Here is a 25,816-nt window from a genome sequence, read left to right as displayed (position 1 = left end):
CACGGTTAGTGTTAATATATGTGATCTTACTGCTGTGTTCCCGGATAATGCCACTACTCCGCGTTTGACGCGCGATATAAAATTAAATGTTGCTAGACCCATTTACTGTTCTTGGTTTTGACTAGATTTATTTTCATACCTCCTTCTGAAACTATCCCAGTGCCAGTTTATAATTGCCAAACGTATTTTAGGCGATTACAGCTAAGAGTGTTCCTGATGATATAACTTTTTAATGTACTGTGTTAACCACCTCTCTCCAACCACAATTCGCCCGTTGAGTAAGCAATCGTGGGTAATGTGTTGCATTACAGAAAAGGCCGGGCAAATCATTTATTGCTGTGCAGAAATATATTTCAGAGACGTCAAATTGCCTTTTTATATCTGTGAAGGGATTTAAAACGGAGTGCCATGCAGAATGTCATGATCCCATGAAAAGTTTTACACTCCAATTGTAGTCCGTCTAAATATGACGATTTCTACCAAGAGTTTCTAACCCTCTTGTATTGTATATTGTACAAATATTTAAAAAAGGTGACTTCAAACAATCAATTAACATCTTGGCAGCTCTTCCGTGTACATATTTTTAAATACATATTGAGCACACTTCTTTTTAATCATAGACGTGTTCAATTATTCTTAAAAAGTGCTCTCCAGGAACACTATTCCTATTATTGTCGGCTTTAATGGTGCTATTTGCATTGATAGAGGGGAGAGTCAGGCTCCTTAAACAACCCGTATCAAATGTTCAAAAGTTTGAGAATCCACTCTCTCCCTCCAGGTCACCAGCCAGCCACCTCTATTGCCCAATTTCAAATCAGTTAGGTTGTCAAACCAAACCTTGAAGAATGACATGAGAACTGCCAACTACTGACCACTTGCAATCATGCAAACTGTATCATTTGAACATGATTTGAAGCCTATGATTAGAATGTATTTGTACCTTATTACCTTCTGTTTCCTGACACTAATTTAGAGTTTGGGATGATTATTTGGAATAAAAACGTCATCCCGGGTCTGTTATTAAACAATCCTTAGTCTTGCCCACCTGTACACACTTGACACCTGGGTGAGCTCTGGGAGATGCGGCTCCTCTGGAAGAATCCCGTGTTGTTCAAGGCTGGGACAGCGTCAGCTGTGAAGTGATCCGTGCAGACGTCAGCTACCAATAGCAGCAGTTTGTTCCTGGATCGCAAAGTAACAAACAGAAACACATTGATGGTACAAATGAGAAAGGACTTCCGCACACTTACATATATTTTTAAAATTAAAAATTTATTAGGCACAAGTGTTAAGATGTTGCAAATAACATCTCCCGGACCATTGGATTCTGGTGAAATGGCCTGGTGAAGTGATTATTTGCCCTCAGTGGTAAGGTATCCTTTAGGCTGTATCTCTGCCCATTATCGCCCGTTCTGGTTAACCCGGTACAGAGCGAGTTACAGCTGCCGCCTGGCACCTTCCCAAAGGACCTTTTTACACGGCCGAGCGTTCCTGCCATTGCAGCTCATTGCCTGCAAACTCGGCTGGGAAGTAGAGAACAAGTCACATTTTAATGTAGATAAATCATCAAAAATGCTGATTGCAAACCAGAATCGACCGACTTCGTGACTTGGAAGGATATAAATAGGGGCGGTGTCCGTTATTCCCGTTTGTTGACATTTTGTTTGTACAAGTGTGCAGGGACATGTATCAGTAAAATTTATGTGAAGGTACCGTTCCTGTAAAAGTTAGCAATCAAAGCAGGCAAAGAAAAATACAGCAACCTGCTGCGGGTCACTCCTATAGGAAAACAAATCCTAGATCAAATATTACCTTCAGCAATGTTTATTTAAAAACCTTGTAAATGTCACTATGGATATTTCTGCTAATTTATCCTTTAATGTAATGCTACATGTATGTCAACCCTTTAACTCACCCGTTTTCTTGCGCTCAGGTCACAGAATTGTAGCGAATTGTATTTATGTTAAAACACATTGAAATTAGCGGCTTAGAATAATACCACACCAATGCTCAGACAGATGGATAACTTTATACTGCCACTTTCACCCCAACACACACCCAAAACTGCTTCCCATTCCCATGGGCCTGGTAACAGACAGGCTAAAGCAGACAGCTGCTGTTTTTAATGGCAACTAAAGATCATTTTAAACATGGTAGATTTGTTAGTTACCCATGTGGTTGGTATAATTTGATATATTAATATACTTAATGCTGCCTTTAAACTTCAGTTATTAGTTTGACAACAGTACCAGCTTCAGAGTGGTACAAGCTAGCAGTGCATTGCTCTATGCTCAAGCAAATCGGACCTCAATCCCTGCAGGTTTAAAGGCATGCGCAGAGTTCCTCTTCCTGACTGGCATTAATCACATAAAAGTGATGTCTGCTGGATCTTTGGAGACTTTATAAAAAAGGTTTATTGCGATGCATTTCCACCAGTTACAGTTATACTGCAACCAGTGTGAAACCCAAGCAATGCGAGCCTATCTCCTCAATCAATGCTACAGAATAACTAGTCCTAAATAGCCATTTCAGGAAGGCTGAATGGTCAAGTGAGTTACAGTCACAAGTGTTTAGGCCTAACTGATACAGAAGTCTGCTGTCAGCAGTTCTGATAATTTTCCTAAAGTAATGTTTCTTTGTGGGTTAATTATCTTTGGCTTTCTGCTGTTTTTTTCGTACTTTCCCAATTGACAACTGACAATTTAAACCAAATCCATTTAGGCACTTTCATGTTTACATTTCTTTTAGCTAGCTGTAAATTTCTCAGTCCCAACCTTGCAGGATATTACTTAAACTTTTTATTACTTGTGAAGTCCCAAATTGGATTATATTGTGCAAATTTCTGCAGCCACTGACTGTGAATAAAACAGGTGGTGCCTTGTTTTAATATTTTTATTAGTTGGTTATACTATAGGTTTTGCTTTGATGCAACACAGCTTTGTAAATTTTGCACAGAGAACAATTTAGTCATATCTGCACTAAAAACATTTCTGCAAGTAATAGACAGTCATAAATAAATTATGAAGTTAATAAATATCTCAGGTTAATCTTCAAGCCTAAATTGATCCAAATGCTTTTGTTGTTAATATTTCTATTCTTTCTTTCTACCAAATTGCTGTTTCATATTTACAAGGAACAAGCAAATTATTTTGATCATTGTTTAATTACAGCAAATTTGTTATTCTGGGTTTATAAAATCATTCATTTATTGTATCCTGGTTCAGCTGTAGTTCAATTATAATTGAATTACTCATAATTTTAAAAAAATGTCTTTTTAATACAGAATTAATAACATCAACAGCCACATCCCAGATTTGCTTTCATATTTTTGGATATTTTACGCTCAGAACTTCTTCCAATTGGCAAGACAGTGCTTGCTGCTGGCTAACTGAACTCTTCTGCTCCCTCAGTGACCACAATCAGCATGAAGCCTTCCCTGCCACGTTCTACTGTACTATCTGCACAGAGCTCAAAGCAGATTCTGGTCTGAGTTTTGAGCAGCCAAGCAAAGCGCCTCAACATATGGTGGCCATGCTGCCAAGAAATCTTATCTACTCCACTCCACCCATTTGCTTTAACCATTTAATTCTGTGAACAGATAGAGGAACTGTATAGCATTAAGTAAAATGTATCAAACATTCCCAAACTTACAGGCTGAGGTGTGAAAGGCCTTCCTCGAAATGGTTGATGAGACATTTTCTGAAGCTATGCTATTATTTTGGACACCCAAAAGCTTCACCACAATTGTTAATGAATTGTTTTGCTTGTCATGATCAACTTTTGAAATGTAAATGGAAAGCATGTGCTATAGGAAAGCAATAGTTGCAGTCAAAACAATTGCTTTAACGATCAAAAAATCAGTTGAATTTTAGTATCTCACCCAGAAAACCAAACAAAATTTTACAGAAATTTGAGCTTGGTGGTATGATAAAAGCATTTCTGGAAACACTCATGAGCTGGTGAGGAGTTGTTTCTGTCTAACACATGTTGCAAAAAAGTTTATGTTTATGATTTGGCATATGATGTTCAAATAAAAGCCAATGATGTGTATTTCAATTTATAATTACCAACATACAAGTCAGTCCGTGTTTCTGCATGGCAATTTTTTTAACTGAAATTTTTGGAAGACATGTTTTGTTATCAAACAACCATTTGTAAACAAAATCTCATGTTTTTCTAATAGGTTTCCAACTGGTTTGCAAATGCTAGGCGCCGCCTGAAAAACACTGTTAGACAACCAGATTTGAGCTGGGCATTGCGAATAAAGTTATACAACAAGTACGTCCAGGGCAATGCAGAACGACTCAGCATTAGCAGTGATGACACATGTTCGGAAGGTATGGCAAATGAAGAAAAATACCTTCAAGCTCCAAATTTTTATTGTAGAACATGTTTTATTGTTAATTGGCACTGCCTTATTATAGAATGTTTTGTTATTTATGGATACAGGCATCAATCTTCAGTCCAATGAAGGGTGTGTTCTCTAAAGGGAAACTAAAGTGTAATGTTAGGCAAAAATGCCATATCTCCAACATCATTTAATATGCAGCCAAGCACGAATGATCTTTTAAGGGAGTCACAGGAGATTTTTGGCTGCTGGTTTGTAGGTTCCTTTGTGTCTGAAGGATCAAAGTAAAAATTACAAAATTAAAAAAATGCCTTTTATTTTCCAAGATGGTACAGTCCCCAAATGTAGATATTTCTGCATATTATCATGTACCTAAGCCATGAAAAGTTAAAAAAAAAACATCTTGAGGGGTAATCACTAAACAAAACAAATTTTTAGGCATCACATCAAGCAAATTAGTTTCATAGTTTATTCTTTCCATTAAATTGAATGAAAAAGTAGATGAGAATAAGCTGGTGAGCAAAACCGGTGAAAAGTGTTACCAGCCTTTTCCTCAGGTTTTGTCATCACTCAGAGACTTGGTCCTAAGCAAAAACAAATGTTTCTTAAGGGAAATCAAAAGAAAATTGGGAAGTATGGCATGGGCGTGGAAAGTAATATGAAAATTGAGTTTATTTGCAGTCAGACCTGTGAATTAGTGGTTTAAAGGAATAACAAGATTTCGAAAGTTTCAATGGAGCACCGATGGAAATATTGAGTGATTTGCAGGATTTGTGCCCCCATTCATGTTATTAATCTAACAATTCCCTTTGGGAGCCCCAATTCTTTTTGGAGACTCAATTGAACACCTGCTAACAGCCTATTCCCAATTTCTACTGGTACCCATGACTAGACCCACCCCAACCTGACTCAACTATCACTACATTGCATCAGGTATGTAATTGTTTGTTTACTCCCACATGCACAGCTCTTATTTTTGTGTCCATTGGTTGAACATGTAAGTGTATTTTCTGCATGTTATAACATAACATTTCCACCATCTTAAAAAGAACTGATGATGTATGTCCTTCCTCTTCCTATTAAGTAAGTCTGATTTTCTTCCTTTACCTTGGTCATCTTTTCCAAGTCATGGAATATTTTGATTACCTCCTACCAAGTCTACAATCATGGAGATTGAGCCCAAGCAGTAATTTGCTGCAACATTTTTTAGGTCCCATTGAAGATATAAGAAGAGTTTTTTTCAAAGGCAAATGTGTGAAATGGATAAAATAACTTTGCACTCAAAAGGGAGGTTGCTATGTGAAATAGACAGAAAGTACTATACCTGATGCACTTCAGGTTTGCCAGGAATTGGGCAGGAAGACTCAGTCTGGACTGCCAGCAGGAGGTGGGGCAGGTTAGATTGGGCTGCCATCAGAGGTTAAGTCGCGAGTGTTGGCAGGAAGTTCAGGAGGGCCTACTAACAGGAGTTTATTGACTTTAGAATCTTAATTGCAGTCAATGTTTAGTTTATTATTTCCCCTGAACAACAGAGAATGCATTCACTCATTGTTAGTGGGCTTTAGCCTATATTTCATAATGCTAATGGCAACCTTATTGGCCATTGATGTAATTCACTGACCCCAACTGTCCTCTGGTATTCCACCTAAGTAGCCATTCTTCATAGTAAAAGTTGATACACTATTTAACAGTGCAGAGCATCATAGCTGAGTCTGATCACTCCTCGCTGATCTCCCGACAAGTGCACTTTCCAGCAGGGGTCACCTGGAGTGAGGGCCCTGAATTTTCCACCACTTCGGCTAGAGGAACTGAGGTCAATCATAGCACACCTACCACACACTAGTTGACACCAACTAACTCAATACAGGTTAAGGATTGTATTTGAGGTCTCCCTGTTCTGTATAGCTTGGTACCATATCATCGCAGATATGGATAACCAGGGCAGCCCCTGAAACTGATGCATGACGATATCCTCCTTGAAGGAATGATGATTGTAATGTAATTGCTGCAAGTGTATTGAAAGATAATTTGCAATTGATGATCAGAAATAACACTCAATATTTATTATAGAATATTTAATCCACAATTTCTTTCTACAGGATGTAAAGGGTTAACAATTGCATTGAGCCCTAACAGCTTCCCAAACATCAAAATGGGAAATACAGTACCTGTTGCCTACCTATATCTTTTACCAGTCTTGCCTTGTGACTGTATTTTATGCTGTAAAACTAATGGCAGCTAAAGTCAATTTAGGCAGGGATATTTTGTTTACGTCTTCCCTTATGACATCATAGAGTTCTACTCCTGTGGCATCATGTATGGTGATTAGTTCCATCATCTCACTGTTCCCATTGATGATTTTAAAGGAGGTCAAATTACAAATATCATAGCAAGACAAACTCAAACCAAAATGTATCTTGCGAGGCTCTCTCTAACTAGTTGGTTGCCATCTATTGTGATGCTGTTCACTTTCTGCTGGTGATTCTACCTTTTGTCGAGTGGTTAACTGACCATCTGATGAAAAGCAGCAGTAGATTCATGACAGACAGATCAAAACTGGATTGTTGGTTGATAAATGGTATGCAGCTTTCAACCCTTAAGCAAAAGTTAACTCCGTTGAGAAGGGTTGACCACCTCCCTCTCCAAATAAAAAAATCTTGCTGCTGCGCTGTGTACCCTTAAAACCAATAGATTGGATGAGGTGGCCTATTCTATGCCAGAGATCGTGCTCTCCAAAAGCATTGAGGTGTGGCCAGGCCATTAGTCAGTCCTCATTGATTGGAACAGCAGAATAAGAGTTGGCAGAAGCACAGAGCTGCTACAGCTGCACTTCAACATTCTGTATAAACCCAATAATCTGTGCAGAATAGCAGCAGTGAAGCTTAACTCTCCATTATAGAGCTCTCTTCTAGACAGTATCATTACAACTCTCCTTGCATAGAGAAGTTCAAAGGCAGCTCTGTTTGCTCAAACAAGGGTTGGTGAAAATTTTGTTATGCACAGGAATCTTTGATTGTCTCCTATCTACACTGTTATAAATTCTCTGAGTCTTTTCATTCTTCAGTGATCACAAAGTCACTTTTATGAAATACTGGCCTTAATTGCAGTCACTTCCAGCTGCACCTTATTGTTATGCTAACAAATATACAAAAAAAAGAAAAACTTGCATTTACATAGCACCTTTCACGATCACCAGAGATACAAAAGCACTTTACAACCAATTAAGTACTTTTGAAGTGTTGTCACTGTTGTAATGTAGGAATTAGTTTTAAGGGATAAAATATGAAAATGAAGATCAATTAAGAACTATTGGCAAGACTCGTGGAGAAAATAAATTGAAACATGGAATAGGTCTGATGATTTGAATATAGCATTGGTCAGTTAAGCTTTCAACAAATCAAATATGAAACTTAAGCTAAGGATAAAAATAAAACTTGTTTTACCCAACTCTTTTCCTGCAACTTTTATTTACCATGTTAGGAGTAATTAAAGACATACCTGCCTGAAAGCTTGAATTTCGCTACAGTTTTGAACTGTGCACTTTTTAACTCACACAGACACATTCAAAATAAAATTAAGGGAAATATAAATTTTCCATGACTGGAAAATGTAATAAATAATTTCTGTTGATAACGTTATTGCATTGTGCTAGCAAAACATCTTTAAATGTGTTTTTGAACTTCAGCTAAATAAATGTTAAGCTTCACAGGTTCCTATTGTATTTATCTTGGCTAGAGATTATGTGATAATATTATTTGAACACAATACAAATTGATGAGAACGACCTATCAAATTTGGGTATCAAAAAGCTCTTCCAGGTGTGTTATTCCTGAAATCAAAAAAATATCTGATTCTGAATTGTACCCAAGGATCAAATTATACATCTGAAATTTAAGAAACCAAACATTATGGCAGATTCCAATAAAGATTATATCTGTCCAAGGATAGAGCTGCTGAGAGATTAAATATGACATTTATTGGGATAGACTCCTGTAAGGACTCCTAACTTTTAATGCCCTTCAAAAGCATAACAGATAGAGGAAAACTGCAATAAATGTGTTGTCACATGGAAGAAATGTACATAAACCTTTCTAAATTACTAGACATCTGCTTTTTGAATGATGTCAGTCTGGTACTGTATTTATAAAGCTTAGATAAAACTTTTTGATTTAAAAATACTTGAGCCATTGTGATGTGAACTTGAACAGTTCTGCACACTTCAATTGGCCTATGCATATAATTATCCACTGCACCTGAATGAAGCAAGTGTGTCTGGGTGTCAATATACCACTGGCTGTTCATTGTACTTTGCTCAGCAGCAGTGGAGCTCTTTATAAAATTTAACTGTTTGGAAAGAGCAAGGGGCAGTGCGAAGACTCTCCTAACATGATAAACAACTAACTTGACTTCACCGCGGACTGCAGTTATAATGCACAAATATGAGCTCCAGTAAGTGTAAAACTACCTCCATGAGATGGTTTTTGCTTTTAATGTGTGTGGAAGTCAGATGACTGATATGACTCTTGACTAATGTACATTGTGGTGGTAGTCCATTACATCGTCAACCACATGTATGCACATTAGGATGGAACTACCTGTTTGAATGAATCATAAAATGCTAGAATGATACAGCACAGAAGGAGGCTATTCGGGCCATCGTGCCTGTACCAGCTCTTTGATAGAGCTATCCAATTAATCTCACTCCCCTGCCTTTTCCCCATAGCCATGCAAGTTTTTCCCCTTCAAGTTTTCAATTCCTTTTTGAAAGTTATTATTGAATCTGCTTCCACCACCCTTTTAGGGAAACTAAAACTAGGGGGCATAGTGTCAGAATAACGGGCTGCCCATTTAAAACTGGGATGAGGAGGAATTTCTTCTCTCAAAGGGTTGTAAATCTGTGGAATTCTCTGCCAGAGAGCTGTGGAGGCTGGGTCATTGAATATATTTAAGGCAGAGATAGACAGATTTTTGAGCGATAAGGGAATAAAGGGTTATGGGGAGCAGGCAGGGAAGTGGAGCTGAGTCCATGATCAGATCAGCCAAGATCTTATTAAATGGCGGAGCATGCTTGAGGGGCCAAATGGCCTATTCCTGCTCCTATTTCTTATGCACTTTCGGGCAGTGGAGTGCATTCCAGATCATAACAACTCGCTGTGTAAAAAAGTTTCCCCTCATCTCGCCTCTGGTTCTTTTGCCAATGACCTTAAATCTCTATCCACTGGCTATTGACCTTTCTGCCACTGGAAATAGTTTTTCTTTGTTTACTCTATCAAAACCATTCATGATTTTGAAAACCTCCACTAAATCTCCTCTTAACTTTCTCTGCCCTAAGGAAAACAACTTCAGCTTCTCTAATCTATCGACGTAACTGAAGTCCCACATCGTTAGTACCATTCTAGTAAATCCCTTCTGCACCCTCTCTAAAGCCTTGACATCTTCCTAAAGTGTGGTATCCATTGGACACAATATTCCAGCGAGGGCCTAATCTGTGATGTATAAAGGGTTAGCATAACTGCCTTGCTTTTATACTCTATGCCTCTATTTCTAAAGCCAGGTATGGGAAATGCATTTTATTTCTCTCTTATACTCAACAACAGGATCTTTAAAATTGTTTTTTTTTTACATTTTATCCTATAAATCTTAGATGCTGATCATCCACCAAGGAATCCTGCAGACGGAGAATTCAACAAACCGGTTCAGGCTGTTATTAAAAAGGAAAGTCCCATTCTGAAGACAGTGGGCATGGCAGGCACCATAATCAATGAGGATTATGTGTCACCACCAAAATACAAGAGTAGCTTGTTACATCGCTATCTAAATGACTCCTTAAGGCATGTCATGGCATCAAATGCAGCTATGAAAGCCACTGACAGGAAAAGAAACCATTCCGGATCCTTCAGCTCCAATGAATATGAAGAAGAATTAGCATCGCCATCATCATCTGAAACAGATGGGAACTTTGTGTATCGTACTGGTAAGGGTTCTGTATTACAAATGTTGATTTTTTTTCTCTCAAATATTATTAATTCTTGGGATGTGGCATCATTGGCAAGGCCGGCATTTATTAGCCATCCCTGGTTGTCATGAGAAGATGGTGGTGGGCCTTCTTGAACTGTGCACTCTGATTCTTTGTAGCAGTTTGATAAAAATGAGTGTCTTGCTAGGCCTCTGCAGAGAACATAAGAACACAAGAATTAGGAACAGGAGTAGGCCATCTAGCCCCTCGAGCCTGCTCCGCCATTCAACAAGATCATGGCTGATCTGGCCATGGACTCAGCTCCATTTACCCGCCCGCTCCCCGTAACCCTTAATTCCCTTATTGGTTAAAAATCTATCTATCTGTGACTTGAATACATTCAATGAGCTAGCCTCAACTGCTTCCTTGGGCAGAGAATTCCACAGATTCACAACCCTCTGGGAGAAGAAATTCCTTCTCAACTCGGTTTTAAATTGGCTCCCCCGTATTTTGAGGCTGTGCCCCCTAGTTCTAGTCTCCCCGACCAGTGGAAACAACCTCTCTGCCTCTATCTTGTCTAGCCCTTTCATTATTTTAAATGTTTCTATAAGATCACCCCTCATCCTTCTGAACTCCAACGAGTAAAGACCCAGTCCACTCAATCTATCATCATAAGGCAGAGGGCAGTTAACAATCAACCATGATGGTCTGGGACTGGCGTTACATATAGGCCTGACCAGCTAAGGTTTACTTCCCTTAAGGACAGTAGTGCACCAGTTGGGGTTTTACAACAATCTGACAGCTTCATGATCGGCTTTTTTGATACCAGTTTTTTTAGTTCAGATTTTTTAAGCTGAATTCAAATTTTCACATGCATAGGATTCCACTGAATCTCTGTTAATTCTTGATAACTTTGTGCAATGTTTCCAATCTAACAATTTAGAATTTGAACTGTTGAATATTGAAACATTAAACAAACAGAGATACCTCTCCAATGAAACTTCTCATCCAGACTCAGCCTATTACTCGGCTTAATTGCAGCCTTTAAGCAAATGGGAGTCTGGTTTAGAATCTTCATAAATGGAGAAATTAAGTGCTCCTTATTCTTTCCTTCTATTCTTTATTTTAATATTAAAAAAAAGTAAGGAGAGGAAGAAATTCAGCCAGTATTCCAGCTGACCCCTGTTGGAAAGTGGGCATGTGTGAACCGCAGGTGAGCACAGGCTTTGTATCCAGGTTCATACATGGACAATGGTCACATAGATAAGGTACTTCTCACACCAATGGAAGTGTACCCCAGCAAGAATCAGCACCTCTGCAGGAGGATGAAGGGAGATCAAGGGAGAAAATTGTGAGGGGAGAGGGGTTGGAATATTCTGGGTTTTTTTGCATGTCTTTGCTTGGAATTTTGGTGAAAACACAAGGATGAATGCATCATAGGCCAACTGAGCGCCTGTGTGATCCCACAGTCACATTTTGTTTCTACGTGCTCCTGCAGTGCTGTCACAGACTCAAGAATTTGACACAGATCTTTTTCTTTTGAAGAATAGGCCATATTGGCTACTTTGTCAGTTCTGATGATATAACAGTGAGCAGAATCCTGTTGCGGGCACTTTCTTAACTGGGGACACAGCCATGAAAAAACATTTTTCTGCAGGATTATAGAAATTTTATTAATGTTGCTCCAGACAGTTTTCTGCAGTATTTGTTTTGAAAATAAGAATATTGTAGACATTCTTAGAAATGAGCCAAAGGTGCAAGCTGACATTTTTTGGTGAGTTTTCTGGTCAATGTTTAATTAGTCTGGAGTAAAAATATATTCAAATAGTCAAGAATGATAGCCTAGAAAACTATGGAGGAAGCACTTGAAGCAGGAAGTTCCTGCCCACAGGAAATGTATGAGTTCCCTTTAAACAGAACAGGAGTATTGGGCAGATAAATGTTTTAATTCATGAACCCAGCCAGACATTATTTATGTTTCCAGGGTACTTATGCTATTTTTTCGAATACTTGCATTCATCATAGCTGTAGAATATTAAGGCAAATTAAAGCTTTACATTTCCTTAAAATAACACCAAAATCTGTTTATAGTTAAATTAATACAGTAGCTGGAAAATTATTTATTTCTAGTTGAAATATGTGAGTGGTTGAAGCCTCCATAAAAACTCGGCACAGTATTGCTGTTTCTGTTCAGTGTGAGCAGGCTTGATTTATAAGACTGGATGTAATGAATGCCCTTAAATAGGGTTGTAAATAAAACATTTTTAATTAACCTTCATCAAACCTCCAAACAAGAAGCCCACATTGTACATTTAAGCAATTAAATACTCAATGCAAGGCTTTTTTCAAACACAGCAAACTATAATAAATTATGTTTAACTGATGCATAATTTTGACAGAAACAAATATTTGAACTTTTGCCATGACATGCATAAGTTATACTGTGAACACTGTATCCAGCAGAGCAGACAACACTGCTTTCCAGTTTTCGCCCAATTTTCTAACTGAACTATGACTGCAAAATACAGTATTGAGCTGATAATCAGCCATTGGATAGTTGTGACTGATTTATCCTTGCAACATTGCTTATTATTTTAGATATTACAAAATTTATAATTTTACCGAATAATTCACCAGATTAAATTTGAGCTGTTTTAAAATTGAGCATAATGATATAGGCTAAATTCACTGATCTCTTTCTTCCAGTGGGAGGAGTGTTGTAAGGGAATAGGAGTTGGAGTTAGGGCTACAACACTATCCCGCTTTATATTTTCTGGTTTTGAATCCTGATAAATTTTGGTTCCAGGCTGTCCTCTGGTATTACACAGAAACAAGCCATTCGGCCCAACAGTCTATGCTGGCGTTTACGCTCCACTCGAGCCTCCTCCCACCCTTCCTCATCTAACTCTGTCAGCATAACCCTCTACTCCTTCTCCCTCATATGCTTGTCCAGCCTCCCTTTAAATTAATCTATACTATTCGCCTCAACAACTCCCTGTGGTAGTGAGTTCCACATTCTCTCCATTCTCTGGGTAAATAAGTTTCTTCTAAATTCCTTATTTGGTTTCTTGGTGACTATCATATATTGATGACCTCTAGTTATGATCTTCCCCATAAGTGGAAACACTTCTCTGTATCTACACTATCAAAATTTTTCATAATTTTAAAGACCTCAATTAGATCACCCCTCAGCCTTCTTTTTTCAAGCGAAAGGAGACCCAGGCTGTTCATCATTTCCTGATAGGCATACCTTTGCATTCTTACTCAAATGACCAATCTTCATGTGTGAATCTAAACTGTTGACTTTTAGTTGACTATTCCATCATGGTGGACATCATAGCCAAAGAACATGGCTGAATTCTCCAACACTCCCCCCACCCTCGTCCAGGGGCACCAGGGACACCAGGGCTCACTGCAGTGCACATAATCTTCTCCTGGCTGAGATCAGCTAAGTCTGCACAGACCGATGACTATACTTGGGACCTCCCTGATCTGTATAGCTCAGTGTCACACCAGAAATGTCATTTACATACTAACCCATTGGGAAGCTGTTTTTGACTTTATATTTGAACAGTTTTTCAGTGCATTACTGTTAACAACTTCTATTTTCCCAAATACTATCTAAAATGTATTCAATCCTAGCTGTCAAAATCCACATTAGTTTAAGTGGCAACAAATTCCACTGATATATGTTAATCTTAAAAATCTATTTCTCTCTCTTTAGCTTCCCACTCCTTTCCATTACTGAGGTTTCTTCCAATGTTACTTTGTAGGACAGTGGCTGAGAATCCATTGTCATTTGATTTCAATTTCCTTGTTTGGAAACATTCTGTGCTTCTCTCTGACAGAACAGCTGAGATTACAACAGTGCAGGAATCATAGGTGAATCTACTCTAGTCTACACTTTGACCCAATTAAGGTAACTTTGACATTTGACAATAGTGTAAAATGTGCAATATTGGCTTGGCTGCCCTTTAAATATCTCTCCTGATTTTCATTTCTGTTGGCATCAATAACGGGCGGCCAGGCCACTATTATACATTTTATATTATCGCCAAATGTCAAAATGACACCCTATGTATTGGTGCAATGATACACTCCCATGCATATATTTAAGTAATAATGAATATCTATTTCCCTGAAGTAATTGGAGATATGCAGGTAGAGGTTTGCCAGTACAGCCAGAATATTGTTATTAATTGATTGCATTTTCTATTAATTTTTCAGCTTCCTATAGCTTGTTTTTCTGGACATCTTCAACTGTTAAAAATCACTGTCTGAGTCCATCAGCAGCAGTGGCTGATCCCTTGTCAGGGAACATCTCACAAAGCTAGTCTCCTTAACTAGGCCTGAGCTCTTTAATTCTGTCTGAACATTCAGCCTTCAGGCAGTCCGATCACTGTGATTGAGTTCACAGTGCCCTGACTCAGGGAAGGCAAGTTACTTCGCGGGGGGGTGGGGGTGGAATTGGATAATTTGAATTATTTGAATTATTACCTCCCATCGGGAGGCAGAGGGAAGAGCCGGGAATTTGGGCTCTTTAAATCAAAAAGTGCCTTGCGCGTTTTTGTACGCTGTTGGAGGCGGTAGCGGGGTGGGTTCAGGGTGATAATGACATCAGCGTGACGCGGGCGTGCCGCATCACGCTGACGCACCGTGCCAATGCACCACAACCTCCCTCCTTTCACTTAAAGGAGAGGGACACACCCGACCCGGGGGTAATTGTAGACAGGTCGCAACCACCGCCTGCCCTGAGCAAAAGGCCTTACTGCCCCATTGCCGCCTCTCAGATGCAGTAATGGGCCTTAAAAAAAGGGAGCAATTTCGGCCCCTTCACTTTTTGGCAGAAAAATATAGTTTAAAAAAGACCAAAATGGAAATCTATCTTCTCTTATTTAAATATATATTAATAGGTACCTGAGCACAATTTAAAGGTTACACTCTCATTTAGGCATCTAAAGACACCTGTAAACCACAAGGGTGAAACTTGAGGTTTAGAAGGTTTTAGTTGTGGCTTAGTGGTAGCTTTCTCACCTCTGAGCTAGATGGTCTTGGGTTCAAGACCCACTCCAGAGACTTGAGCACAAAATCTAGGCTGATACTCCAGTGCAGCACTATGGAGCATTGCACTGTTAGGTGCTGTCTTTCGGATGAGAAGTCAGCCCTCTCAGGTGGTCTAATCCCATGGCACTATTCGAAGAGCTGGGGAGCTTTCCCCAGTGGTCTGGCCAATACTTAACCCTCAACCAGCATCACTTAAAAAAGATTGGTCATTATCTAACTGCTGTTTGTGGGAGGTTGCTGTGCACAAATTGGCTGACACGTTTCCTACATTAAAACAGTGTCTCGGCTTCAAAAAGTACTTAATTGCCTGTAAAACAATTTGGGATACACTGTGATTGTGAAAAGCACTATATAAATGCAAGTTCTTTCTTTTCTTTACCATCTAATGAGGTTACCATCTTGAAATGTTATTTGTATAAAATGTACAGTGTAGTTTATGAGGCGAGTTTTATTCTGTTTGCAATTTGCCAGCAACAGATGTCACAGGGAACATCTGCAGTCATAATGCACACTGCAGTTAATGCTTGACATCTTTACTGATGGTTAAAGGTTATGACATAATCATCATGGTTATTGAGTAATTATGTACTATTGAATTCCAGAAACAACATTGTCGCTACACTGTATTGCATAATATGGATAAAATTGCTATAAAATTTTCATCAAATGTCATACACCTTGGGTATATTCACTTACAACCCATGGTTTCTGCATAAAAACAAGTTCAAATTTGGGTCCAATCTGGAAGTGGTTCACAGTGAGTGGAAAGCTGCAGCTGTAAGGTGGAAAGGTGACACCGCCAAAAATCTGTGCTTTTACTCCTAAAGCCAGTTTGCCCTCAGCTATGCACTTGGTAAGCTGTGCCTTTCTTGAAGCTGTCTTTTTAAGGTTACCTCAATGAATGCATAAAACAAAATCCTGCTGAATGCCTTGCGTATCTTGTAAAACACTTGAAGGGCCTGGAAGACTATTGCACTGGATCTGCAGGTGGATGATGCACTTTACTAGTTGGACCTAGTCACCCACCTAATGCATTTGTCTTGGATTCAGAGGGGGTTAGATCTTCTGAAAAGGATGCATCTTCTTTCCACTGTACCCTTACCTATAGAAGAGTGTGTACATGTGGATTACGCAGATGCCAGATTGCAGCTGGACTACTTTCCATCCACATTACGGCAGCCCATGACTATCTGTTGATAATTCTACCAATTCAGTCAGTCTTTCAAGACATCTGAAGATTTGACTGTTAGCCATTGTATAGTTTGAAGTTACACGGTGCCCTGCTTTGTGATTCCAACTTCCAGGATTTCTAAATCTTCATAGGAGAAGAGGCTTTATATGAACAATTAGAATGTCTCATGGTATTTAAGTTTTGTTCTGCTGAAGTTACCACATAATGCAGATCTTCAGATCCTGAAATAGTTGGTGACTATCTACTCAACAGGAAGAGATATGAAATCTGCCCAAGTCTTAACTAGAAATCCAGATTCCAGAGTAAGGGATAGCTCAACTCCTAACTTGCCTGCCCAACAGAATTCAGTGGAAAATACCTTCCCTAGAGAAAGTAAACTCAGGGAGGAATCTTGTTTTCTTGAAGTCTATGTGGGGAAACTTTAGTTATGGATCCCTTTGCTTTTCCAATCAATGCCACACTACCACTGGACACAGGCTTCCTGATATGACTTCCTCCACAAAGTCTTGAAACAGACATATACATTTTTACATTCCATATTCTGATTGCATGGGATGCTGAACTCAGTACTGCTCTCATAGCTCACTTCTGCCTGTCTACCACTATAGGTGGACATTACCATCAAACTGGCCACAATGAGTAGAGTTTGCTCTTTTCCAACCAGATGTACCATCTTCAGTCGCTTACTCAGAATCTTTTCACATGCCTTATCACTTATCATATGTGCAGCTAGTTTATGAGATGTAGCTATTTCACTTTTCTGTTTAATCCTTGTTTCCTTAAAGATTTAACAGCTAAGCTTGTTAACTGTTTAACTGCCTGCAGTATGCATATTTTTAGACATTCAATCTTCCTGGACTTTGATGCAGTCACATAATCAGGGTATATTCCTTTTATTCAGAAGATGTAAATGTGCCAAAGTAGAATATGGGATTGCGAGGCAGTGAATTCCAGACCTCAGCCGGGCTGCCAATTTGTGATGTCAAGCAGATGTCAGGCTTTCCACTGTGAAAGCAATAGAAAAATGGAGGAAGTCAATCTGGTCTACTCTTCTGTAGCTCTTGGTAGCCAGTTACAAACCCGGCAGAGCTATCAGACCAACTTGTTTGTCTATCCTTGTCATTAGTAAATAGTATGTAACCCAAGTGGACCTAGAAAGGAAAGTATGAGCAACATAAAATAAGAAATGAAGAACTAGGCCATATTTAAGATACCTGATTGTGATTCTTCTGAAGCCCTAATCTGTGTTCTGTTTTATCAGGATGGTTATTTACATCTCAGCCCCGATTTTGGCAAAATTGAGGCTACACATGCCCCTCTTTCTATAGTGCAATATCAAAGCTAGCAGCAACTAGAAATAATAAAGCAAACTATTAGGGGAAACAAAAACGGAAATGCAAACGTTGAGGACTACCCAGCAAAACTAGCTGAAGTATGGAATAAAATAGCAAAGGGTACATAAAAACAGAAAAAACACTAAAAGAAAGTCATCAAAAATGTTCTCCCATTGAGAAGCCTACTTGTGCATAAAAAAAGTTCCAAAAACCTACTTTCTTTTAAGAAGCAAGGTCCCAATACAACACTGCATCCAGTCTATATGGGGCCAAATTAAAAAGCAGAACAATAAAGGTAATAATCTCTGGACTATTACCTGAGCCACAATCAAATTTGCATAAGGTAAATAAGATCAGAGAGTTAAACACATGGCTCAAAGGCTGGTGTGGGAGAAATGGGTTTTGGTTTGTGAGACACTGGCACCAGTACTGGGGTAAGAGGGAGCTGTTCCATTCTGACAGGCTCCACTTAGACCGTGCTGGGACTAGGGTCCTGGCGAATCAAATAACTAGGGCTGTAGAGAGGGCTTTCAACTAATTAGTGGGGGGGGGGGGTGTTTGAATTCAGGTGAGCAAACAATTAAAAAGTCAAAGAATAAGGAGAAGGCAATAGAGCACGGTAGTACTGGGGGAAATAAAAACCAGAGCATGCTAGGAAGGGACAGAATGTATAAACATAAAGGTGAATCAGAAAGTGGGGTCAAAGCAGGAAAAAATGGTAAAAAAAACAAATTTAAAAGCTCTTCATGTAAATGCACACAGCATTCGTAACAAAAAAGATGAGTTGACGGCAAAATAGATACAAATGGGTATGATCTGATAGCCATTACAGAGACGTGGTTGCAAGGTGACCAGGTCTGGGAACTAAATATTCAGGGCAATTCGGAAGGGCAGACAGAAAGGAAAAGGAGGTGGGTTAGCACTTGTCAATTCAGAAGGGCAGACAGAGAGGAAAAGGAGGTGGGGTAGCAGTGTTAATAAAGGATGAGATCAGTGCGTAGTGAGAAATGATCTTGGCTCAGAAGATCAAGATGTTGAATCAATTTCGGTGGAGATAAGGAATAATAAGGGAAAAAGTCACTGGTGGCATAGTCTATAAGGCCCCCTAGTAGTAGCTACACTGTTGTATGGAATATAAATCAAGAAACAATGGAGGCTTGTAAAAAAGGAACGGCAATAATCATGGGCGATTTTAACCTTCATATTGATCGGACAAAGCAAATTGGCCAGGGTAGCCTTGAGGAAGAGTTCATAGAGTGTATCCGGGATAATTTCCTTGAACAATACGTTGTGGGACCAACCAGGGAGCAGGCTATCATAGATCTGGTACTGTATAATGAGACATGATTAATAAATGATCTCCTCATAAAGGATCCTCTAGGAATGAGTGACCATAACATGGTTGAATTTCAAATTCAGGTGAGGAAGTTGGATCTCAAACCAGTGTCCTTAGCTTAAATAAAGGAGACTACAAAGGTATGAGGGCAGAGTTGGCAAAAGGGGACTCGGAAAATAGATTAAAGTATGGGACAGTTGATGAGCAGTGGCGGACATTTAAGGAGATATTTCATAACTCGCAACAAAAATATATCCCAATGAGAACAAAAGACTAAGAGAAGGGATAAGCAACTGTGGCTAACTAAGGAAATAAGGGATGGTATCAAATAAGGGATGGAAACAAGCGCATACAATGTGGCTAAGACTAGTGGGAGGCCAGAGGATTGGAAAACTTTTAAAAGCCAGCAAGGAATAACTAAAAAAATGATAAGGAGGGGGAAGATAGTATAAGATTCTAAATCTCTGGCATTAAATTGACAGTGAGACTGATTCTTTTAAAACAATTAAGAACAGTTTATTAAACACACATGCACATGCACATTTATCAGCAGTCGTCAGTTACCCTACGGATCTTACTTAGTTGCAACAGATACAATGTTTCGGCTGGTCTTTGAGCAGGTGTTTTGCCATGTGCCCAGGGGAGAAAGACAGATAGAGCAGGCTGTGCTTGGGTTTTTATATCCCTTAATTCCATTGTGCCTCCATAAGCCTCAGGATTGGACCTTGGTTCCAGGGCAGTTCCTTATTGGCTCTTCTCACTCATGTGTCTGCAGGACTGGCCCAGCCATCCCTTGATTAGGTTAATGGCGTTCCAATTAACACAATATACAAACACCATGCTGGAGGTCTGTGATCTTCCATTTTGAATCTTTCAAAACTGTCTTTTCGTATAGTCTACATTGTCAACATTTATACATACACAGAATCAATTTTATTACTGAACACTTTTATTCTTACAAACTCCCCACCTTAAGGAGAAAATATCCTTATTGACTCCTCATATGGTTTATCTCCTCAGGGCTCACATATCATAAACATTGAGAGGGTTCTGATAGTTCTGCTGTTTATGGGTTTTAAACTTAGAGAGAGAGAGAAAAGTGGATTGATGATTGATGATGTTCGTGAGTCATGCTGCAGCTCCCGCTTCTCCATATTCCCTCGGCTTTGGTTGTGACCAGTATCATCCTGACAATCGTGAGGATCTGTATCATGGTCTGTGGGAAACAAGTTAAGTGCAGTATTTACTCTTTGGCAGTTTTTAACTGATTAATGTGAAACCATTTCTTGTATTAACACCCTTTTCCTCCGGTAACTGAATCAAATAAACCGTGGGGTTCAATCGGTCTCTAATCTTATGCTGTCCCCACCACCCGGGCTCAAAGGCAGCTTCTTTTTCCCATAATTTGGAATCATTACTGAGTCTCCCACCTCGTATTCAAAGGGACGTACTTTCTTGTCAAAGTAACTTTTAATTTGTCTTCTTGACTTCCCCAATTTGGTGGCCACAACTCAATTGATCTGATCGGTGTGATCTACCACTTGCTCCAGCCACTTGGAACGACATGGTTTCATTGTCAGGGGACTCATCCCGGTTAGTGTAAGCTGGCCTGGTGTTCTCATGAACCTCCCCGTAATGGCCTGATATGGGGAGACCCCTGTTGTTCTATGAGGTATGGACCTCATTGCTTTAAGCACATTGGCAGCATGTTAGCCCATTGAGTGGAGTGGTCCATGCACAATTTTTTTAACATTAACTTGAGGGTCCTGTTCCCCCTTTCGACTCCTCCGGACAACTGGAGGTGGTGAGCAATATGTAATTTGTGTTTTATCCCAACATTTCTTGCAGGTGGGTAAAAATTTTATTGGTAAAGTGTGAACCTTGATCGCTGTCCACTTGTACTGGTACTCCCCACCTACAAAACACATGATTCAATAGTGTTTTGGCTGCTGTGATTGCGGTGTTGGAGCGGCAGGGGAATGCTTCAACCCATTTAGTGAATTGATCCACCACCACTAAGGCATGCTGAAAATTGCCTTGCATCTGTGGAGGTGACCCAATGAAGTCTATCTGGAGGTGTGTCCATGGTCCTTGAGGTGGGGGTGCACTTTGAAGCAAGGCTCGGTTAGTAGATGCGGGAGGATTGTGTTGTAGGCATGGTAGGCAGCATGCCACGTATTGGTTGATTGTTTCCCTCATGGAAAGCCACCAAGCTGTGGATGCTACCTTATAGAAGGTTACCAAGGCAGAATAGTGCCCTGCTGTGGGGTGGGAGTGAAAGAGGGAGAGCAGTTCTTGACCCAACTCTGGTGAAACATCACCGGCCAGGCGTTTGGCTTTCATTTGAACATCAGCAATTGCTCATCTGAGTCAGGGGCAGTGGCTAGTATGGTATTGGGAGCCCAGGCTGTTGGTTGAGGAAGGGGTCTGCCTTCTTCGTGCCAGGCGCTTACAACAACATATGACCAGTATTGCTGCTGTAGGGATTTAAATCTAGGTGATCTGTTGGGGAGGCCTTGCTAACAGCATTGCAGGGCTCAACAACTATATCACTCCATCAATCACAATGTCCTTGGCTGCTCTGTCTGCTCTGAAATTTCCCTCACTATGTGAACCCCCTTTCTGTGGGTTGCTACCTTTCCTATGAAGCAGGGCTGGGATAGCTGTTTAAGGTATGACCAGAGCAAGTGTAACCAGGGCCCATGGACCAGGGCCTTACCGTCTATCGTACAATAGTCATTTTTGTGGTATCAGGGCAAGGAGAGCATGGTGTTTATAGCATAGACACTATCGGACCAAATATTCACAGGTCTATCCGAGGTTTCCTTTACAGCAGTTGGAAGTGCGGTGATTTCTGCATATTGTGAAGACTGTTGCATCTTCGCTGGATGGTTCTTTCTGACAATATCACAGCATATCCGGTGTGAGGGAATCCTTCAATGTGATATGAGGACCCATCAATGTAGACATCTGGGGCACCCTGTATGGGCTCGTTCTGCACAGGATGGGTTTCAAAGTTAATCAGGGGTAACGGACATTCATGTGTGTCCCCCCATAGATCAGAAATTGTGGCAGCAATGTTTGGAAATGGAATCAATGTCTCTTTCCATAAATTCCAATATCCATTTGCTGAGGTGCTGCAAGGAAACTAGCGAATCTCCAGGTTTCATCATTAGTTTCAGAGGTGTGTGTCCACTGTGCAGGATTGTAGCCTGTAACCCAGTAATAAAGGTAAAGTGATGTACCGACCAGAAGACGGCCAGTAGGTGGCGCTCGCATGCGGTATACATCTTTTCTGCCCCCTGCAGGATTCGAGACGCATATGCAATGAGCTGTAGTCGATCAGCTCGCATTTGGCACAGTGAGGCTTTGCTTTGTGGCCCCGATCTCCAAATGGAAGGGCTGCGTGGGGTCAGGAGGGATCAGACATGTGGCCTGTATCACTGCCATTTTTAATTTAGCCATGAACTTGGTGTGAACATCAGTCCATGCCGGGCACATGTTATCACCCTGCAGTTTTATTAAATCATACAGGGGCTTTGCACACTCTGCAAAGCCTGGGATAAAGTTCCTTTGGTACCCCACCAAACCTGAGAATGATCGTAGGGCTGTTTTGGAAGTGGGTAATGGCAGTCGCTGTATTATCTCCACCTTGACAGTCGGGGGATGATCCCTCTGGAGAAATGGACACTCCTAGAAAGGTGACCCATTTTTTTACGAATTCATCTTTAGTCCCGCCTGAGCCAACAATGTCAAATGTTCATGCAAAAGGGACAAATGCTCCTTCATGCTGTCGGTTGTCAGCAGTAGGTCGTGTACATACTGCAGCAAGCAGGTAGGGCGGGAAAAGTCTTTTAAAATTGCAGCCATTCTTTTGTGGAATATCGTGGGGGCATTGTGGAACCCCTGAGGCAGGCATGTCCAGGTGTTGCTCTGGTCCTCAAATGTGAATGCAAATTTGTACTGGTCTTCCCTCTTAACAGGGATACTCCAGAATCCATTGGCGATGTCGAGGGTTGAGAAGTACTTGGAACCAGCAGGAATTTGAAATAATATGGTGGGAGCTTCTCTTACTACCGGTGAGCAGGCTGGTATTACAGAATTTAACTTTCTATAATCAATAGTCAGTCGCCAGCTGCTATCAGGTTTTTTTAACCGGCCATGTGGGTGAATTGGTCATGAAAGTGCCTGTACTAAGAAGACCCTGCTCGACTAGGGATTTTATGATGTCTCAGATGTAAGGGTGACTCTCCCTTGGGATGGGGTACTGTTTAGTGAATGAGTGGGGGATCCCTCAATAGATTCCTCACCTGCCATTTTTCCACAGTCATGCTTGCATGTGGCAAATACCGCTAGGTGTTCCTGAATTAGTTTTGCCACAGCTTAATTTTCGCTCCCCAGAGGGTCATACTCAGATGGCTTTTTAATAGCAAAAATCGAGTGAGCATCTGAAATTTCTATCACTCCTGCCTTATCTCTCAATCCCATCCAAACACAGTCCTGATTATAATCTATCATCGCGCCATACTGATCCAACACATCAGTCCCTAAAATTCCCCTTCCATCGGGGATGGTTATCAGCATCGGCGCTGGGACCTTACAGGTATGGCCTCCCAACTGAAGTTCAGTGGCCTTCCCTGTATACGCAGTGGTTGTATCACCATTAATCCCTTTAAGGGTCATACAACCTTTGCTCGCCGCTGCATGGCATTCAGGGTATGGGGTGTGCATGATGGTAACGGCTGAGCCAATGTCGATAAGCATAATCTGCTGCCTGTTCCCCTTTTAAAACAACAAGGACTACTGGTCTCCCGCTACCATCGCGTCGAAACCCCACTTCCGACCAATCTTTGGGGGCCGAACCCTGTCATAAGGTCGATCCTTGAATGGGTCTCTCTAATGAGTGTACAGCGGCGATTGCGAGCACTGGTAAATCATTTTGCATCCTCCCTGTGGCAATTTGGGTTTGTATAAGGGTTATCAATTGATCCAATCGTTGATCTGTCCCAGAGGCCTTGGATTCGTCCCTCGGGAGGTATCTAAGCGTTGCATCGTGGTTCAGTGCTGGTCTGGATCTGCTGCAGTCTTTTGCGAGGTGGCCTATCTTCTTACAATTAAAGCACTGTCCCTTAAAGGGGTAGTTTCGAGATCCCTCCACCATTGACACAGGTTTATTTGCAGTGGGTGGTGACTTCACCTTTAACTAGTCTTTACCATCTCCCAGGCTATTTAAGCGTTGGTCTCTATATCTGTCCACTGATTGGTGGGTCTGATGGCTATTCCCAGGGTGGTTTTAACTAAAGGGTGGAGTTGGGTCAGGAACATCGATTTAAATTGTTCCTGATTCTTTCCTACTGTAGCATTTGTGGGTGCCTGGTTCTGCATACGTTGATAGATATCATACAGGCGATTACTGAAAGCTCTAGGGGTCTCTTCTGGGCGCTGCTTGGTCTGATTAAGCAGAGCTACTAAGTTCAAGTTTTGGATCCCTAAATGGTTTAGGATCTTGGTCATGAGTATATCGGCCACTGCGGCAGCCTGGAGGACTGCTTCTGGCAGATTATCTTTTAGGGAAATGGAACAGGCCAAGAGGAAGACTCATGTAAGGTCTCTCTCTTCCAACTCGGCGTGACCCCTCCTGAAATTTGCCCACCTCCTATTAACTTCCAGTGGGTCGTTCCCATCATTAATGGGCCCGAGCTCGTGGCTGCACACACTGGCGTCAGCACCAGATATGGGTCGTGAGTCGGTATGGTTACTGGTGATGTTGCCATGCGTATGACGTCATAAAGAAGTGGTTACTATGGCTAGGATTGGCTCTTGTATCTCCAAGATATCCCATTCTACAGCACCACCTTGGGGATTATACTGACTGCCTTCCTCTTCCCAATCTATCTCCCCTTTGTCCCCTTCTGCTACCTCTGTTATGGCTCCCCGTGTTACTGCAGATACCAGGGCATACTGCTCCCCTAGCTTACTTTTTAGCCTCGCTATTTCTATTTGGCACTGGGAGTGATCTGCTTCCCTATGTGGTTTCTTAATTACTTCCTTTAATGCCCCCCTAGCATCTTCTATCTCTTGCTGGAGCCTCAAGTTTTCCCATTTATATTTTTTTAACTCTAATTTATTTTCATTTGCTTCAACAATGGCTGCGGTGGCATTTAAGTTTGAAAGGTTTTGTTACTGTAGCAGTGAAGCTGCCTGTTCGGCCCCTCTTTCTAATTGCTTAATACTGTGGTTTAAGTGGCCAATTTCTTGTCTTAAATGCTGCCTCGTTAATTGCTCATCTCTCCGGGCACAATAAAACGTGCTGAATGCCACAAGACCGTTTGCCCGTTTTGGCCTTAGCCCTCCTTTATCTACTTTCTCCTGGATACGTGCCACCAGCTCCCTGAAGGACGCATGTTCACCCTTGTGGAGGTACTGTGCCTGTGCCTTTAACTCTTCTATGTCTTGTATCGGGAATTTTTTGGACAACTTCTCCTGATAAACTAGCTCAACATTTCTTTTTATTATTGGCTTTCTGTTCATGACCGATCCCTTCATCCTGTGTCTTTTGAATATAACTACTGGTGGATCCCCACTT

At 40.7% G+C, this 25,816-nt stretch overlaps 1 protein-coding gene across 1 annotated transcript in view; it reads left to right on the top strand.

Annotated features, from left to right (window-relative positions):
• mkxa (mohawk homeobox a) overlaps positions 1 to 25,816 on the top strand; it is a 55,293-nt gene that overhangs the window by 6,201 nt on the left and 23,276 nt on the right. The window contains exons 4-5 of the mRNA XM_070880086.1: positions 4,184 to 4,337; positions 9,993 to 10,322. Of these exons, the coding sequence (XP_070736187.1) occupies positions 4,184 to 4,337; positions 9,993 to 10,322 (484 nt within the window). The remainder of the gene's footprint in view (positions 1 to 4,183; positions 4,338 to 9,992; positions 10,323 to 25,816) is intronic.

Source organism: Pristiophorus japonicus, chromosome 5 (assembly GCF_044704955.1).
Source record: "Pristiophorus japonicus isolate sPriJap1 chromosome 5, sPriJap1.hap1, whole genome shotgun sequence".
Taxonomy (NCBI): domain Eukaryota; kingdom Metazoa; phylum Chordata; class Chondrichthyes; family Pristiophoridae; genus Pristiophorus; species Pristiophorus japonicus.
Note: the sequence above shows the minus strand (reverse complement) of the source record. Positions and strands in the feature narration are given on the sequence as shown.